Below are 19,493 nucleotides of genomic sequence, written 5' to 3'. Positions count from 1 at the left end.
TGGCTACAAGAGATAACACTAGTCATTAATGTCACCAAGCCCAAGCCATTGTTCCTAATTTGAACGATTTGCCTAATTATATGTGTTCACACCCTTGATACCATTTTGGTAAAGTCGAGTGACCCTAATGCATAATTGTGTAAGACTTGTAACGATTGTTTGTGCATAGTCAGTCTTTGGTGATTTGTCATCATTTAATATGCATTAATATTTTATTATTGTTGAGTTGATTTAATATTTAGTTGTGAAATATGTCTTATGAGTATTCATTTTAATTAGTATTTGCCCAATTGGACGTATGGATGATTGTTGAGATTAAATTTAAACTTTTGAAGAATTTAAATTCAATTTTTAATTTATTTAATGTTGATATGACTTTTAATTTCTTAATGATTATTTAATGCTTTTGAAATATTTTTTATTATTTACATTTATTTTATTATGAATTTTATTGGGACAATTTTATGAATATGGACATTAAAATTTTATTTAATTATTTATTTTATTTGAAAAAGCCAATTTGAATTTATATTAGAAAATACTGTATATATTATTAATTAAATATTTTTTTGACAACTAATATTTTTTTAAAACGTCAAATGAAAGACATTGAAATAACCAAACCGTCATACAAATTTCATATGACAGGCAGGGGTAACCGTCATACAAATTTCATATGACAGGCAGGGGTAACCGTCAAATTCCATACCTGTGATGGCCAGGTCAAACATAGCCCCCACTACCGTCGACCCCTCTCCCCGAACCACAACAAATTCAACAAGCCTGGTGGTTTCCTAAGAAGCTTCTAAGTTGTTTTGGCTAAAATAAAATCAGGTAGAGGGAATTGCAAGAACCCCTAACCCGAAGTCTGCATCTCTTCTGATCATGGCTCACTTTGGCCGAGCAGGACCTCCCGACATTAAAGACAGTTATTCTTTGCTCGTTCTCAACATCACTTTTCGTAAGATTTTACAAGTCTGCGTTATTATTATCCACACCTCTGCAACTGTGCTCGTGTTTTATTGTTTTGTATTCGAAATTTCAGAGTAAATAAGATGTTGAATTAATCCATGGTATGTATGCCCTTTTTTCCTGAAGGTTTGATTATTTTAGTTACTTAGATTTGACGGCCTTTTAAATTTTCGACTGTGGGAGTAAAACTGTTAACCTTGTGGTAGGAGCAATTTCTGTGACAAAAGTTGTCTCTGAGAAATGCCAAGAGTTGTAACCGCCTCTGCCAGTGGAGTTTTGGCGTTTTTTCAAAAGTAATTCTTATTTCTTTTTCGATTTTGTGCTTTGTAGTTCACGTGGGGCAATGTAATTTCTAGTAGTTTTGTGAGCGACAGGAAAGGGTTTATCTTTGCTGTGGGAGAGATGCATTCCTGCGAGAAAGGGGAAGAAAGTTAGTGCTTCTCTTCAGGAGGATTGTAGTATCAGTTATTATTCTTATTACTGCTTATGTTGTGGTGATTTAGGCGATTGTTCAACTTGCAGATTCTTAAGCCTGCCTTTGAGTCAGTCAGGCCGAGGCAGGCGATGTATCGAATCTTTGCTAGCGATGGTAAATTCCTTAGGAATTACCAACCTACCAGAGTCCACGGGGCAGTTCATTTTTTCATAAATGACATTGTCGAATCACATTAATCTGATTATGGACGAGATAGCTCACTTAGAAACATTATGCGAGTCATCTGAAGAGCTTTGGCAGATGTCTTTCTTTGGAAAATCTTTTATTTAAAATTGTAAGATCTATTTTGTTGAAGTTAATCAGGGTTGTACCATTAAAACTTTGAGATTTTGATTGGTAAACATTTTGACACACATATCTGGAACTGTGTGTTAGCCTATAACATTGGTATTCTTCGATTATGTTCTTAAGACCTCTAATGAAGGTCAATCTCACAATGCACCTCATAATCATTATAACATAACCTTGCTACATGCCTGCTCACACTTATTTGAATCTGGGTGGCTTTCTTAACTGTGTCCTCTTTTAACATTACAACACAACCCCCTGGGCTTAGTCTAGAGATTGAACTCTCTAATACTTGAGGAGTGCAATGTGAGAATGAAAATAATTGATGTTAAACTACAGCTTTTGAGGTCGCTCAATTTTTCTCGTTTTCAAAAGACAGAGTGAAATTAAGAATGTATAGAAGCCTCAAGTTTGCCAAATTTTGCTCTATTTGGACAGGTGATGCGATAAGACTCCACCACAACACTACTAGTGTTTCCATGGCTGATATGCACGATGTCGTGATACTCATGTAATTTCTAAATGCACATGTTTGAACATCTAATTTTGTCTTTCCTATTTACCTTCATATATGTTGATCGTATGCCTTTATATAAATACACAAATGTCTTGTATAAAGCATATACACCTTAAATGATATGCCTGGTATATTTAATTTAAACATATACCTTAATCATATTAATAGGCCATATACATATACTTCTTATGTTTTGTTATATTCATATTCCTATAAAGCTATGTACATTCAAGATTATGCATATGTGCAGATATATAAGACGATTATGCATTTTATAACTCTTGTTTACTTGATATATCTATCCCCTAATATAATACAATATGCATTTATAAAATTTTAATTGTTATTTATATTTATATCTTATAATATGTCATTTTTTAAATCTAAACTTTGAATCTTGTGCCACCTTCCCTTTTTCTCCTTTTTCATTTTGTCCTGGTCTCCAAATAATCACTTCTCTCCTGCAGCTTTTTACCATCTAGATGATGGATCATAGATTATGATTCAAAATGTTGATGCCAAACAAATCTTACACGATAGAATCCAGAAATAACTTTTCCTAATCATTGCAGACTGGAAATTCTCTGTCTTTGATTTACTGTCATAATCGGTGGTCATTAATGACCCTGGCAAAGATAGTTTGTGTGCCCAAGATCTTGTTTCTGTTGTACAATATATATTTCTGTAAAAATTTCAAGGTTTTTCTTATGGTTCTTTGTATTCTATTCTTAGAGTGTAATATTGTGTGAGCTGGTTCTTATTGTGCCAATGTAGATATGCTTAACAGTTTAGGCAATGATAATATATATTGGAATAACAGCAATAACAGATAGGAGTTGGTGAAAGTCAAGTCAAAGCTGAAATTCAAAGGAATGTTGAATAGCATAGGAAACAGGGAAATCATTCAAATAGAAGTATGGCAGAACAATATTTATTTATATGGGAGGCTGGATTTTGTAGATGGCAAAGCTGATTGAAGGTTTTACTTTAGAAATACAATTTATTTTTGTTATGGTTCCTCACTTTGCTTTGAATGCCCAAAAAGTGATCGATTACCGAAACAGAGATTTAGGGACTGCTGCCCAATTCGGAGGTAGATTTATAATAAGAATGGTAGGAGTGATTGACCAGAGTGGACCGTCCGTGAGTGATAGTTTTTCTTCTAAGAAGTTGAGCCCAGGAATAAATACTGTACAAGACAGGTGGTTGTGTAGGATATGCTGAAGTCTAGTCTTTTTAGAGATTATAAATTTTGTATTTTTTTCAGGACAGATGGGAGAGTTAATGCATATAAGAAAAAATGATAGGTACTGGAAAACGGTATATGATTTTGGCTAATCAGGTGTAGAACGGTGATGCAGGTTGATAGTGTTAGACCAAGGAATTATAATTGAATAGTAGAAGACCAAAATACCGTTCTTCATTATTCACAAAGAAAAATTACTTTTAAAGGCATAGCGGTCAGTTAAACTGTTAGAACAAAACTGCCTCAAAGAAATTGAAAAATAAACTAAACAGAAAAATAAACTAAATAGGAAGAACCTCGATGATTAATACATTAACAGCCCCCCTTAATCTGAAGGGGTTATCATGACATCATGCTGTATTTTGAACTGCTCAAACTTCTCTCGGCCTAGCACTTTGATGGAAACAGTTGCTGGCTGATCTGAAGCTTATTGAGAAAGTCTGTTAGTATGACAAATCTTAGATGCTGTTACCTTGATAGGGTTCAAACTTTTATAATTGAGCCTGTTGCTTTGATGGGTCTCAAATTTTGATAATGAGCCTGTTGCTTTAACGGGTCTCAAATTGGGTCCTGTTTTGTTCATGCTGCCATATGAAAAAATGACCAAACTTTAGTGGTCAATATGAGGAGTCTTCAACTATCAATCTTGGGCAACTCTGATACCACTGCTAGGCTCAGGACTTATAATTGAACAACACAAGACCAAAATACTATTCTTCATTATTCACAAAGTAAAATTATATTTAAAGGCATAGCGGACAGTTAAACTGTTGGAACAAACTACCTTAAAGAAACTGAAAAATAAACTAAATAGAAAAATAAACTATCAGGAAGAACCCCTGATGATTAATATATTTAAACAGATAGAAATGACTTAGAAAGGGTACAAAAGTTCAGGTTAATGAAGGGACGATAATATATAATGTTCAAAATGAGCAAGAATAGACTGCATTTTAGTGGAAGTGATGTAGGAGCATCTGTGCTCACAACCAATTCTGCATCACCAAAAATATATTTTCTTTTTTAAGTTTATGTTTTGCATTTTTGGTGTAGGTTTGAGCCTCAAGAGTATCTTTTGAAGTATTGCAATGATAAAATCTCATTGAAGACTTGGCTTCAATTTTAAAAATCAAAGGCAACTAGGCTGTTTAATGTGATTATATTACACAATTTCAAGGTTTGAATTAGATGTTCATAAGACAAATGACTTTTTGGCATTCCGTTCTTGTCTAATTCTTTCAATTCGTGTGTCAAAATGGAGGGAGAAATTAATGAATTTAAAATAAATAAATTAACGACTGTTCAAATTCCAAAAGCGCATGACTTGGTTCATGATTTTATTCATTTTCCAAAAGCATCTACAACAGCAAGATGTTGATTATGGTTTAGCAACATTTATGCCATATTTTTGAAGCAAAAACTCTATTTTATTTCATGTTATTTAAGGAATTTCAAAGGTCAAGTTGAGGGAAATTAAAGAGTAGATTTGGGTGCTTCTTTTGGGTGTCTCACAATGGTTATAATCTCTATAAAATGCAGCATTTAATCATGTTAAGAAGCAACAATCAACAAGTAGGTTGGAGAAAGAACTTGTAGGTTGCTCTAGAGAATTGCATGAGAAATAGTGTAGGCAATTAGCTTGCGTAGGGGAAAAAGATAGAATTAGAGAGAAAAAATTGTGAGTGTGTTTGTGGTGTTCAAGGCAGCCATGGGAGCTGTAGAATGAAGAAAAAAATCAGATTTCAAAAGATGAGTGAAGCCAAGAAGGTGTGAAGATATGAGGATTTGAAGATTTGCAGGCAGGATGTGTCTAAAAAAGATTATAAAATTTCTGAATTTTGTTTCATGTTGAAATATTCAATATATGTAATTGTTCTTGAGGTATTTTGTTGTATAAATGGAAAAATGAAAGTTTCAATCAAGATATGTTTCAATTTTGTTTTCATATAGTGGATTGGATGATGTGTTAAGGCTGTAAGATTGGGCAGTTTGATAGGACCTCCCAATTTTGTCTGAATCAAATGGTATTAGAGCATGGTTGCTTGCTAGGTTTTTTTCTTGTTGAAGAGTTGAAAAAGAAAGAGATGTGAGAGAGTTTATTGTTGCAGGCATGAGAAAGGGTCTGTAATTTCTATCCTCCAATAGAGATAAAGGTGGGTAGAAGGTATACAACTTCCTCCATTAAGGGAGAGTGGATAGAGGGGGTTTTAAGAGGTGCATCTTTGTTGGGTAGAGGGTAGTGTGAAGTGATTTTTGTAGGGAGGACTTGTAACTATAGAGGGTTAATACCCTAGATATTTTGTGACTGGAAGGGGCTTGTGAGTCTCTTAGAGAGATTGCAGAAGCATTGAAGAAGATCTCTTTGAAAAAGAGGATGAAGAAGGTCAATTTGAAAAGACTTGTAAGAATTGTATTTTGGGAACAATATTGGGAAGAAGAGAGAAATAGAAGGCTCAAAGAAGAATTGAAGAAAACTGAAGCAAGATTGGATGCCCTTGGAAATGGGTTGGAAAAAAATATACAAATGAATGAGAAAGAGAAGGATGAAGAAGATCAGAAAATGGGTGAAGTTGAGTCCCATTGTTCTTTTTATGATAATATGTTTTCAAGTGATGTTTTGTGTGCAGAAAATGATTATAAAAAAGTTTAGAAAATGGACCTAGAGAGTCTTAAATTTGATGCAGGAGTTGATGAAGTTGAGGATAATCTCGTGCTGAAAGAGGAGATGAGAAGAATAGAAAGATTATTTGAAGCTAAAATGATAGAAGAAATCAAAGAGGGAGTAGAGTGTCATGTAGATGGCACTAAAAAAGAAGAAATCCTCATGCTAGAGGATAAAGAAGAAAATGATGAAAAGATAGAGATGAAGAGTTTAGATTGCAACAACAACAAGGGTGTCTCAAGCATAGTTTTGGGACTTGCCAAGACTCGGCTGGACTCGGTGAGTCTTGAGCCGAGTGACCCTGGGCGAGTACTAGGGGCCTGAACTTGGGCTCGTCCCTAAAAGCATCATTTTGCTCTCTCTCTCTCTCTCTCTCAGGGGCATAGCCCGCAAACCCCCACTTCTAGCTTGCAAGGAAACCCAAGTGCGTTTCCCCACACTCCTTTTATCGTTGGGTTTTTCTCACATGTATTACCTCATGCAGCTTATCATTGCTACCCTCAAACCCATTAGCGTCTCCACTACCAAACTCCACTATTTAGTGGGGACTACCTTAGATGCCTTCATAGGAGGGATGTAGACTCCTTTGAGCCATAGACTTCTAGTTATTGTTTTGATATTTGTTTGGAACATTTGATGTCATGGATTTCATATTCTATGAGTTTTGTATACATTTGACAACATTTAAATATCTATAAATATGTAAGTGTGCTATTTCCTTCAACTATAATTTGCATTTATAATATGTGATCAATGTATATCTGTGTATGTGACCAAATTAGCTTCTACTTGATGATGTTATTGTGTTTTAATGGTTTATTTAATGAAGGGTGCATGAAACAAGTTTAAAATCCTTAAAAATCTCTAAATTTCTTGGTTTTTTCACTTGCCAAGACTCGAGTCCCGAGTTGAGTTACCCTTGCCGAGTTTGCACTAAGTCCAAGTCATGCTTCCATGGTCTCAAGTAAGTAATTATTTTTCAAAATTTTGTAAAGATGCAATTAATCACCTATGGAAAAGATAAAAAAATATTCGATTAAAGAAAGTGTAATGAAAGTAGAATTATTGAGACAAAGAATAGTGTTGTAGTAGAGGAACAGGTGGAAGAGGTAAAGCTATACCCTCTTAAATCAAAGAAAGATGATTTGCATGTTGAGATAATGAGTGTAGAAGAAGAGTTAGTGAATGTAGAAGAGATGGTACAAATGGATTTTGTTAGTGTTCATTTTTATGTAGAGAAAAATTGTATGATGTTGCAAAGGATAGTGTAGATGCATATTGGTGAAGGTGGCCGGAATACGGTGGGTTGGATCCCACAAGATTAGAGAAGAATAAGAGTTGCAATTGGTGGAGGATGTTGATTCATGGTGGAATAATTTTCATGAGAGGGGAAAAGTGTAAAGAGCAGAGTTGTTGGAGGATGATGCTTGTTTTGGCTAGGTGCTGTAAAAGGAGAAAATAATAATAATTTGAGGTACCTATTATAGTGATGGGGTTTGTTGTAGATCATTTGCAATTTGAAAGGATGTTTCAACCATTCAGCTCCATTTGTGAGCTATGCTCTCAAACTTCTTACCTAGCGCATTTGATGCAGGAGCATTCGGGCTCACAAACAATCCTGCATCATAAAAAAATTATTTTCTCTTTTATGTTCATATTTTACATTTTTGGTGTAGTTTTGAGCCTCAAGAGTATCTTTCAAAGTGTTGCAATGATAAAAATTCCATTCATCAAGACTTGGCTTCCAATTTAAAAATCAAAGGCAACTAGGTTGTTTAATGTGATTATATTACACTTTTTCAAGGTTTGAAGGGTTCCATTGGCATGTTAAGGGAACTTATAAGGAAGAATTGATATTTATTTTATCAATTTTTTTGATTGGTTAATGGTACTATTTTATTGATAATAGCAAAATCTACATCTCTAGCACAACAAAACAAAGTTCATGACATCCAAGATTATTCGATTGAAAATACAAAAAATTGATTGAATGCTGAAACTAGAATAAAACTAGGCCATAATAATCCGCGTCGACTATTTCCTTGCCTTTCCCACTTGCCTCCTCGCCACCCTCCAACTGTTCTTTGAGGTCATCAATGTCGTCGTCGTCTTCAGGCGGAAAACCAATCAGTATTGTTCACTGCGTCTTCATCTTCTTCGAGCCCCGTGGGCGATTGCATTTGCGTTTGGATGATGAAGCTGCACCTGGGTGTAGAGATTTCTTCTCGTTTAGCCGCCATATCTCCAACTCCCGGCTAAGCTCCTGCCTCTCCCACACCATCAGATACTCCTTGACCCCATGCATTCCTATCTAGGCAGAGGCTTGACGAACCTCTTTATTACAATTTGGGCTCCATAGTAAATATGGACGCAGGGGAGGTCGAAATTCGTTGACATGGAGCCAAGAGCCATTCGGGCAAAAAAAACTTGCTCCTGTTAATGCATGAAAGCTTCGGTAAGATAAATGATTGAATGAGAGGTAAATGAAGTCTCTCATTCAATCATTTATCATATCGATAATTATGATGAAAACCTTCAAGCAATTAATCCTTCATTTGATAACCATTCTTCATTTGCATATAATTAATCTATTCAGTTTGATCAAATGCTTAATGTCGATAATCATCCTATATCATTATTTATGTTCACCGATTACTAAATCATGCTAACGCATTCCGATTTATATTGGTTAACATAATTAATAGTAAACAAATGATTAATCGAATTAACCAAACACCGATTAGTATCGGGTGTTAATATCTACCAACACCGATTGATATTGGGTTATATGTGCACCGATTAATATCGGGTGGCATGATAAAGAAGCACCGATTACCGTCGGGCTGTTAAGGTTAAGCATACACCGATAGTTATCGGTTGTTAAGGTATAACATATACCGGTTGGCATCGATTGTTAACATGCACTGTTTCTTATTAATATAATTAGCAAAGGGGCACGATCAAGTAATGTCTTGATCAGCCATGACCGATCAAGGCATTGCTTGATCGTACCCAACTTGCTATATATATATCAAATGGCATTTGTGAGAAGGGACATCGAAATTTATAAATGCTCCTCTCACCTGCTATACAAAAGAAGATAGCCAGATTTATATTTTAAATCAGTAATACATAAAACAAGATAGTATCAAATAGAATATAACTTGCTTATTGAATGTAAATTGAACATCATTTACAACTCCATCACATGTCATCTTCAAGAAGCTGTTGAGACCTCCGCACCATTCCTCACGAATGCAGCCACACACAATCCATTCCACCTTCTCCTTGAAGCACCAAGCCGCAAACATGGATGCAATGTCGGCATTGGTGCGATATTTGAACTGAGCCTGCAGGTACTCCTCACCGAGAACAATTTTCACTCGGGTGAGGAAAGCTTTCTCGTCAAAGAAAAACACATTCGCTAGCCTTTCGTCGGTAATTTGTCCCCATAATGCTGCCATTGAAAGCTTTGAGTCACAATGAAAATGAGTAATGGAAAGTTTCCTTCTCATTGCAACTTCGCTCGTTTATAGCTTGTGTTGTAAGAAACAAACATCCCGCCCAAAAATCTCTGACCTTAGTTGGGGGTCATTAATGCATGCAGCCTTTCAGAGTGGCCGTGTTTGATAGATATGATATTGTTTTATCTTGCACGTAGGTGGTACCGAGTGCATTGTTGGCATGGGAATTTGTGGCCAAACATTCAATTTCTCCATACTGCTCGAGAGATTTGGAGGAGATTTACCTTCTTCCGCGCGCCCATTGTAGCTTGTCACCGTACTAGTTTTGACGAGCATTAAAACAGTAATTATCCACTTGCTATCTTGCGACTTCTCCATTCCAATGGTGGGTTACACCGCCCAAGCTAATTCAAATCCTTCCAATGTATAACCGTTGGGGAGGTAGGTATCTAAAGTTAATTTGCCAACCTGCAGTTTGAAAGCTTGATTGGCACATACATCAGCATCCATATTTCCTTCTCTAAGCACATGAGATACTTTAAAGCTATGAAAATAACTAAGATGATTTTTAATACACCGGATATCTCTATCAATTTTCCAATTTTGAGCTTCACCCTTGATAATGGCTTGCATTATAATTTGAGAATCTCCTTCCAGATGAAGTCTCTCCACACTTATCGTTTGGCCAATTGTATCGCCAAGAGAGCTTCTTTTACTTCGGCTTCATTATTGGTCCCCGGGACCAATCGTTGTTTACATCTAGCAATGACTACTCTGTTACTATCCTTGGCCACACATCCAACACTGGAAGTGTTGATGATATAGCGTCGGTAGAAATCCTACAGGCCGACTTAGCAAGATCAAATGTGTGAATGGCCTATTGGCCTTACACATTTGATGAATCTATCAACTTATATTAATCCTTTAATATCTTTATTAAGTCACATATGCATTATCAGGTTTAATGATTAAACATACATTATCGAGTTTGACTTATCGGATTTGTTTCAAAGGGGCCAACTTTTGGTTAAAGTCCGCCACCCCTCATTTGAAGGCATGCAATGCTTCATGAAGGTCGTGCCTCCTTCATGAGAGCCGACTCTTGGATATCTCCTTTCGACGGATATATATGGACGTGATCTTCCCTCTTTGGAACCGAGATAAAACAACAAGTTCGATCATAATCAGGCAGATCGAATTCATGTACAAGCAGATCAATTGATGGTGAGAAATTTATGTAGCGTGCTCGGGGGTGACGATAAGAGCTTATCATCTATGGTTGGGAAGGCAACAGATCTGATGTTTGCCTGTGGTTAACGAGCACTACCTTAAAATCAACATGGTATTAGAGCGGGTTCCTTCTATAGAGCCTAACTGCTTGAAGGTAGATCCTGTGCTCTTAAGGGAAATTCAATCACAAACAATTGCAATTTAAGATCTCTTCTAGATCGGAAGACAACTACAGAGGATAATGCAGCGATTTCACTTGCTGACCTCCGCCCTTCACAGTGGCGTCGGTCAGGCGTCTAAACAAATTAGGTGGCAATTAGGGGATCTAGTCTCCCCAGGCCTCGAGAACAAGTATGATGGCCCAAAATCCTTTGAGTTTGAAGTTCCGTAGGGAAATGCAGACAAATCCTATGCAAAAAGTTGTTTGCTGCCTAGTCATAGGATTTCACCCAAGATTTCAAAGCTCGGCATTGTCAGCGTTGAAAGATGTCGGCTTGTGACTCGAACTCCGGTTGCTGTGGTTGGAGAGGTTTCTGTGCTCGATACAAATTCTTTGAAGTAGAAGAAAGGGCTGGAGACGAAGCCCGCAACCCTATGGAATCGATACTTGGATTGGCTTTATCAGCACAAGGAGCTCGGATTGTATATCGATGTCAGCCAAATGGGGTTTACGGATGAATTCGTGGAGGCGATGGAACCCAAGTTTCAAAGTGCTTTTAAGGCCTTGGAAGAGCTTGAGGCTAGTTCGATTGCCAATCCGGACGAGGGCTACATGGTCGGGCATTATTGGTTCAGTAAGTCTAGTATTGCTCCCAATCCTAATTTGCGGCAGCAGATTGATAGAACGCTTGACGCTATCTGCAAGTTTGCTGACAATGTAATCAATGCAAGGACAACCTCTCTGCTTAGAGCATCGCAGAAGGATCCGTGGGCGGCGCAGACAGATGTAAGAGCTGCATGTTGCATTGACATCGCTCTTAGCGTGGCCGCGGGGCTGGTTGGGGCTTGTGTGCCTGGCACTGCTGCCAGAATTATGCTTTTCATTAGCGGTCCCTCTACCCAAGGCGTAGGCACTGACGAATCTCTATTCAAGGAAGGAAGCTTGCTTGCATTTCTTCGCAGAGGAAGAATCATCATTCAGAGGGAGTCTGACATATCGTCAAAAGTAACCTTGGACGAAGAGGTTAGAAGGTTGATATTTGCTTCAGAGGGAGCTTGTTTTTCAGCTTAAAAGGGAGCCTAACATTTCAGCTTCAGAGGGAGCCTAACATTTCATCTTCAGAGGGAGCCACGTCATCATGAAGATTTGGTTAATGCATTTTTCTCTGTGATGGAGAAATTTGAGGTGAAAGCCCTTGTTAATGAGTTCTTCTCTGAGAGAGAAAATTTCGAGGTGCAATCCCTTGTTAATGAGTTCTTCTCTGTGAGAGAGAAGTTCGAGGTGCAATCCCTTGTTAACGAGTTTGTTGGTGTAAATATTTATTCATGTTGGATATTATTACACCTTACTTAAGTTTACTTAGGATAATGCATTTCATAGTAGTTTGGGTATGAGACACTTGGGTGTTTGTGCCACATTGGGATAGTGTGTAGGAGAATTTCCACCTTTTATGGTGTTGATCTTGTTACTAATCTATCATATTCACTTATTGTGGAGTGATAATTCCACCTTCGGCGGGTGATCCACCTCATGTGGAATATTTTATTGTTTTTCCTACCTACCACACCTATTTCCTACCTACCCTTGTTTCTTATTGAGCCACATGTCATGATTGTGTGCTCACATATCCATATAGCCTTGCCTATATAAGCAGGCTCATCTACATTGTATGTAACTATTGATCATTCATCTATTGATGAGAATACAGTTTATTCTTGTCCTATATTTTGTCTCTCTATTTGTACAATTCATTGAGCTCTTGATCTTGGCAAAATCTCACAGAGTTCTTCTCTAAGAGAGAGAAGTTCGAGGTGAAATCCCTTGTTAATTAGTTATTCTCTGGGAGAAGTTTGAGGTGAAAGCCCTTGATCCACCCTCTGCGAGTAGGCATGGTGGAGATGCATTTTTCTCTGTGAGAGAAGTTTGAGGTTTCAACCCTTGTTATGCATTCTTCTCTGTGAGAGAAGTTTGAGGCATCAACCCTTGTTGTGCATTCTTCTCTATGAGAGAAGTTTGAGGTTTCAGCCCTTGTTATGCATTCTTCTCTGTGAGAGAAGTTTGAGGTATTAGCCCTTGTTTTGCATTCTTCTCTGTGAGAGAAGTTTGAGGTATCAGCCCTTGTTTTGCTTTCTTCTTTGTGAGAGAAGTTTGAGGTTCCAGCCCTTGTTCTACCCTTTGCGAGTAGGTATGGTGGATGTCATGTGAGAGACTCCATGACTTAGCATTTGTGTGTATTCACCCTTTGAGAGTAGCCATTCTGGTCAAACATCACGATTAGGTGATATGCTATCACAATGAGGTGATAAGTTTCTTTCATTCACATGAGTGTAGTCATTATGTTAGTCATCATGATGAGGTGATGTGACTTGTAGAGATTAAGAAGGATTCCTCCCTAGCTAAGAGGAAGTGTTGATGATATAGCATCGATAGAAATCCTACAGGCCGACTCAGCAAGATCAAATGTGTGAATGGCCTATTGGCCTTACACATTTGATGAATCTATCAACTTATATTAATCCTTTAATATCTTTATTAAGTCACATATGCATTATCAGGGTTAATGATTTAACATACATTATTGAGTTTGACTTATCGGATTTGTTTCAAAGGGGCCGACTTTTGGTTAAAGTCCGCCACCCCTCATTTGAAGGCATGCGATGCTTCATGAAGGTCATGCCTCCTTGATGAGAGCCGACTCTTGGATATCTCCTTTCGACGGATATATATGGATGTGGTCTTCCCTCTTTGGATCCGAGATAAGACAAAAAGTTCGATCATAATCAGGTAGATTGAATTCATGTACAAGCAGATCAATTGATGGTGAGAAATTTATGTAGCATGCTCGGGGGTGATGATAAGAGCTTATCGTCTATGGTTGGGAAGGCAACAGATTTGATGTTTGCCTGTGGTTAACGAGCACTACCTTAAAATCAACAGGAAGGTCCCAGATTTCCACGTGCCGCACCATCAAAATTGATTTTTATCCAGCCCAGCTCCTGGGGGCACCATTGAGACACCTTTTCCCACAATTGGCAAGGATCAACTCTTTGAGATCCATTAACAGGTCTATTTTATAAATTTTGATGCCTATATAAGTATTCATAATACAAATGACTTTTGACATTCCATTCTTGTCTAATTCTTTCAATTCGGGTGCAAAATGGAGGGAAAAACTAGTGATTTTAAAATAAATAAATTAATGACTCTTCAAATTGCAAAGGAGCACGATTTTGTTCATGATTTTATTCATTTTTCAAAGACACCTACAACAGCAACGCATTCAATATGGAGTAGCAACATTTATGCCACATTTTTGGATAAAAACTATATTTTATTCCAAAAGTCAAGTTGAGGGAAATGAAAGAGCAGATTCTGGTGCCTCTTTTGAGTGTCTCACAAGGGTTATAATCTCTATAAAATGCAACATTTAATCATGTTACAAAGCAGCAATCAACAACAAGAAGGTTAGAGAAAGAACTTGCAGGTTGCTACAAAGAATTGCATAAGGAAGAGTGTAGGCATATAGCTTGCTTAGAGGAGAAAGATAGAAGAGAGAAAAATTTGCAAGTGTGTTTGTGGTGTTCAAGGTAGCCATGAGAGTTGTAGAAAGAAGGAAAAAATCAGATTTCAAGCCAAGAAGGTATGAAAACATGAGGATTTGAAGATTTGTAGGCAGGACGCGTCTAAAAAGTTTGTAAAATTTCTGAATTTTGTTTCTTGTTAAAATCTTCAATGTATGTTATTGATCTTGAGGCATTTGTTGTATAAATGTACAAATGAAAGTTTCAATCAAAATATGTTTCAGTTTTGTTTTCATATAGTGGGTTGGATGATATTTTAAGGCTACAAGATTGGGCAGTTTGATAAGACGCCCCAATCTTGTCTATATTAGGAAGGGAAGAATATTGTGGAAAGACCAAAAGGAAACAATGGTAGAAATAATGAAATTATATCAATGTTTACAAATGTCATGTCCCCTCTCCTCAAAGGGAAAGTTAGTTCTATTATTAATATTTTAAAAGTGTTTCCTTAGCACAATAATAAATAATAATAATGATATTATTATTAGTACTTGAGTTGGCCTAATGGTGGAAAACTTGTTCTCTTGAAAGAGAGGTCACAAGTTCAAATTCTACAGGGAGTAAGGTATGTACGCCTCGTTTGTAGCATAGTTAGGTGCCTCCTACATGGAGTACGGGTTAGTCCTATATTACTATAAGCCATTTGTAGACCCAAAATAGATCACCAAGTATTGTGGACTATAAAAGGGTCCATTAATAACAAGAAAATAAATTTAAATTTGTGAATGTGGCAGTAACTTTTGGGTCCTTGGGACCCATATTATTCTGGTACTTAAGCACACTACTCATCTTCTTTTAAGGAGGCAAATAATATAATAATAAATAATAATAAGACAAAATTAAATTAAATTCAAATAAAAGCATTTTGGAGGAAATTTTAGGTCCTAGGGCCCAAGTTGAAAACGGTATTTAAAGAAAGCACCCAGCTTCATTTGGAGGATCCAGTTTTGTGGAGAGCAATTCTTCACTTCGAGTTTCAACTCAATTTGCACTCAAGGACAAAAAACCTTTGCTGCACACATTGAGAGATTAGGATGAAGGTCCTTGATCTCTTGCTTGCAATTCTACACAAGGATTGCAAGGTGGACTAAAATTGCAGTTTGTGCAATCTTACAGGTTCAAAATTTAAAAGTAAATTAAGATCATTGGACCTGTTTAACATCGTTGGCACATTTCATTATGGCACCTCACATTGGGGAATCACCATTATCATAGCAAGCTTGATTATTAAGAGTCGGCATACACCTCTACCACGGACATGTACCATCTTGAGGGTGAATTAGGACCAAAAGCGTTTCATGGTTTGAAGCTGGCGATATCTTTATATATCTAGTTGCCATAGGAATGATCCCCAACAAACATCATCAGGCTTTACCAGTGCTGCTTCAGATCTTATCCAGCCAACATACATCAGCACAATTAGGATATCGGTTAGGTCCAAGTTTCAAAGAGTCAGCCATACCCTCCCAGCAGGCTGTACCAGCCAAAGTCAGTGCTGCACTAGGTCTTGGAGGATTTGGTACCATTCAGCAGCCTATCAGGAGTTATAAAGGCACATCTATCCTTGCTGCAGCAATCTTCAGGCTTCCCAACAACTATTTCATCTTCATTAGGGTACAATTCTAATTACATGGTCAACTGTATCTCATATTTGCATTGTTGAGTGGATTTTGTTTCTGCATACCAGCACTATATTGGTATACCTGGAAACTGTTTGTTTATCATGAACCAATCTAATGTTTGTTATACTTTTAGCTGATAAGTTTTGCATAGAACTAGTATATTACTACTAATAATGTGCCCTAAATTCTGGTGGTCAATGTTAGCATACTGTAGCTGTTTCCATCTCTCAGATTGCAAATTTACAGTGTCATTTGAAGAATTTATCAGTGATTTGTATATCTAGATTGGTTGGCAGTTAGGGTTTGGTTGTATTGTTTATTGTGTATTCATGGCTAGAAATTGCAATTTTTTTTTCAAATATCTCAAAAACATGGGTCAGGGCCATTACAACAAATGACCAAAGGAGGTCAATGAGACTTGAAAATAGAACGAACTAGAACAGAGAAAAATTATGAGAAAAAGGCCTGGGTATGAAAGAAACTTAATGCAAAAAGTAAAAAACACAAAAGTGAAAGCAAATAATTAAGAAACAAAGCAAGAGAAAATAAACCTAAAATGCAAAGTCTTTAGAGCCCAAATCAAGAGAAGGCACATAGACTAGAATATACAAGGGAGGAAAGCATATATATTTTTATCTGTATTCCATGAGATTTCCAGAGCAAGGACAGCAAAGGTCGGCAATCCAGGCCATTTTTTAGGGATTACAGGGAATGGTAGGAGATGGCAGTGTATATACACACACACAAGATTTATCCTTTCTTTGATATTACATATTAGTTAAAGTCTAAGTTGTTGGTTCGGGTTTGGGTATGCGAACTCGGTTGCAAAACGTTTTTGGCCCTTGGTTCGTCCATACACAACTTTTTTTGCCCTTTGGTTTGTCTGTACACACGCACACAACTTTTCTTGCCCTTTGGTTTGTCCGTACACACGCACACAACTTTTCTTGCCCTTTGGTTCGTCCACACACGCACACGCACACGCACGGATGCACACACATGCACACACGCACACACACATGCGCACACATACACACGCGCGCACACACGCACACATACACACGCACACACACATGCACTTGCATGCATGCACACACACACGCACACGCACACTCACGCGCACACACGCATGCATGCACATGCACACACATGCGCACAAACAATATACAAAAAATTATATATATATATATATATATATAATTATAAAACTAAATACATTTGATAATATGATACTTCATCATTGATCAATGCCAAATGCTAATTGATAGTTTAAAATTTCAGTATTATCATATTATGTCATAGGCCATTTAATCTATATCAATGTATCATATATGTCTAGTGGTGAATGGTGCCCAATGGCATTAAGAGTGGGGTTTTCCGTCCCACCAGAGTGCTAGTGCAAGCCAGCCCCCTCGTTGACATGTGGTTGCCCGATCGTGGGTGGGTCCTAGTCTTCGGTATACGCCCAACGGGAATCCACACCATCACAGTATTTAGGTTGGGACATCACAAAAGTGAACAAAAAGCTATGGCTTGGCCAAAGTATGTCAATTTAATTGTACAAAGATTTAACATTTAGGATTGTAGACCATCGTGTGTTCTTTTTATAATTGAAATAAAGTTATCTAATCTAGATTATCCAACATCCCAATCAGAGATGGAAGACACAAGCATAGTGCCGTTGAAAGTGGATGTATGCTATGGTCTGCACTAGACTAGACATACCCAAGCAGTGATAGTTCTTGCCAGATATATATCTAATCCTAGTAGAGTTCATTGGGATGCAGTTAAAAGAGTCTTCAATTATTTGTGTGGGGAACCTCATAGTATTCCTTGTGTTATCATGGTGAGTTTGATAGGAGACGAGATTTCCCTTGAGATTCATGGTTATGTGGATTTAGATTGGATAGGTGATGTTGATAGTAGATGATTAACTAGTGCTTATGTGATTACTTTATTTGGTGGTGCAATCAGTTGGATGAGTAAGCAACAAGTTCTTTGGTTGCTTTGTCCACTACTGAAGCTAAGTATATGACTCAACTACTCTTGTTTGTAAAGAAGTCATTTGATTTAAGAAACTGTGTTCAAATATTGAAATAAAACAAGGTGTAGTGACAGTTTATTGTGATAGTCAGAGTGCAATTTGCCTAGCTAAGAACTTGATATTTCATGCTAGGATCAATCATATTGATGTACAATATCATATTCATAGATATATAGTCAAGTATGATATGGTGAAGCTAGTTAAGGTAGAGACATTGATGAATGTTGCAGATACTTTAATTAACCCTGTGAGCACAAAGAGTTTCATATGATGTTTGGAGTCTATGGGCCTTTCAACCCCTAACAATTAAATCATCGGGATGAAATTCCCGCCGCTCTTGCAAGGCATTTGACAAGTGGGAGAATGTTAGGAAAATGGTGTCTCAACCATAATAGGTTAATATATTGAGTGTAGAGGGTTGAAGGGGGTAGGGGATGTACCCCCTTTGGATGGTTTAGGGGGGATGACCCCCTTGGTAGGGGGGAGTGCCCTCAAAAACCACATTATATATATATATATATATTTGCATTGTAAATATTAACTGTTCATTATTAGATTATAGATTTGATGGTAGAGATTATGTTGGCTTGTCTTGCCCTAGAAGGTAACTCTATTTTTATGAGGGCATTGTATTATGACTATGCATTGTTATATTGTGTGAGAGTTTGATAGCTGTTAAGTTGTCTCCAAATCATTGGTTGGTTATACTCTTGTGAAAGCTTCCTTTGCAAGTATATTGTAATCTTATTGATATTTTGAATAATATATTGGGTGGCTTTTGGATTATGGGTTTTTTCTATCAAAAGGGGTTTCCTCATGTAAATCACCGTGTTGTGGTATGAATGTTATTTATGTTTAGTTTCCATAACTGTTGTAAAGATTTGAAAAGTTTTTTATAACCAACTTCTCGAGATTAGTGTAGGAAGTTGTTTCACTACCTTTGCTTCCTTACACACACACTCACTTGTTTATATTCTTTAACATTTGTTTAGTTGCATTTGTGGTGAGCGTAGTAGTTGTTTTGATATATAAGAAGTTGTTTACTATGATATATCTATGTAGGCGTGTGGGTGGGGTTTACTATTTTATTAATATTGGTTTGAATATTTTTTGGTATATTAATATTTTAATTGTATACTATTTTAAATTTTGTTAGTAATGCTTTTGTATTCTATGCCAAATGCATTATTTCCTGAGTTATTTCCACACTA

General features: G+C 36.9%; 1 protein-coding gene across 3 annotated transcripts in view; it reads left to right on the top strand.

The window, feature by feature from the left end:
• The first annotated feature begins 784 nt into the window (after positions 1–784).
• LOC131066463 (serine/arginine-rich splicing factor SC35) overlaps positions 785–19,493 on the top strand; it is a 52,069-nt gene continuing 33,360 nt past the window's right edge. For all 3 annotated transcript variants that reach the window (XM_058001220.2, XM_058001219.2, XM_058001218.2), the window contains exon 1: positions 785–961. In XM_058001220.2, the coding sequence (XP_057857203.2) occupies positions 886–961 (76 nt within the window). In that variant the 5' untranslated portion in view covers positions 785–885. The remainder of the gene's footprint in view (positions 962–19,493) is intronic.

This window comes from Cryptomeria japonica, chromosome 11 (assembly GCF_030272615.1).
Source record: "Cryptomeria japonica chromosome 11, Sugi_1.0, whole genome shotgun sequence".
NCBI classification, from domain to species: Eukaryota; Viridiplantae; Streptophyta; class Pinopsida; order Cupressales; family Cupressaceae; genus Cryptomeria; species Cryptomeria japonica.
The sequence above is the reverse complement of the archived record's forward strand: the minus strand, read 5'-3'. Positions and strand labels throughout refer to the sequence as shown.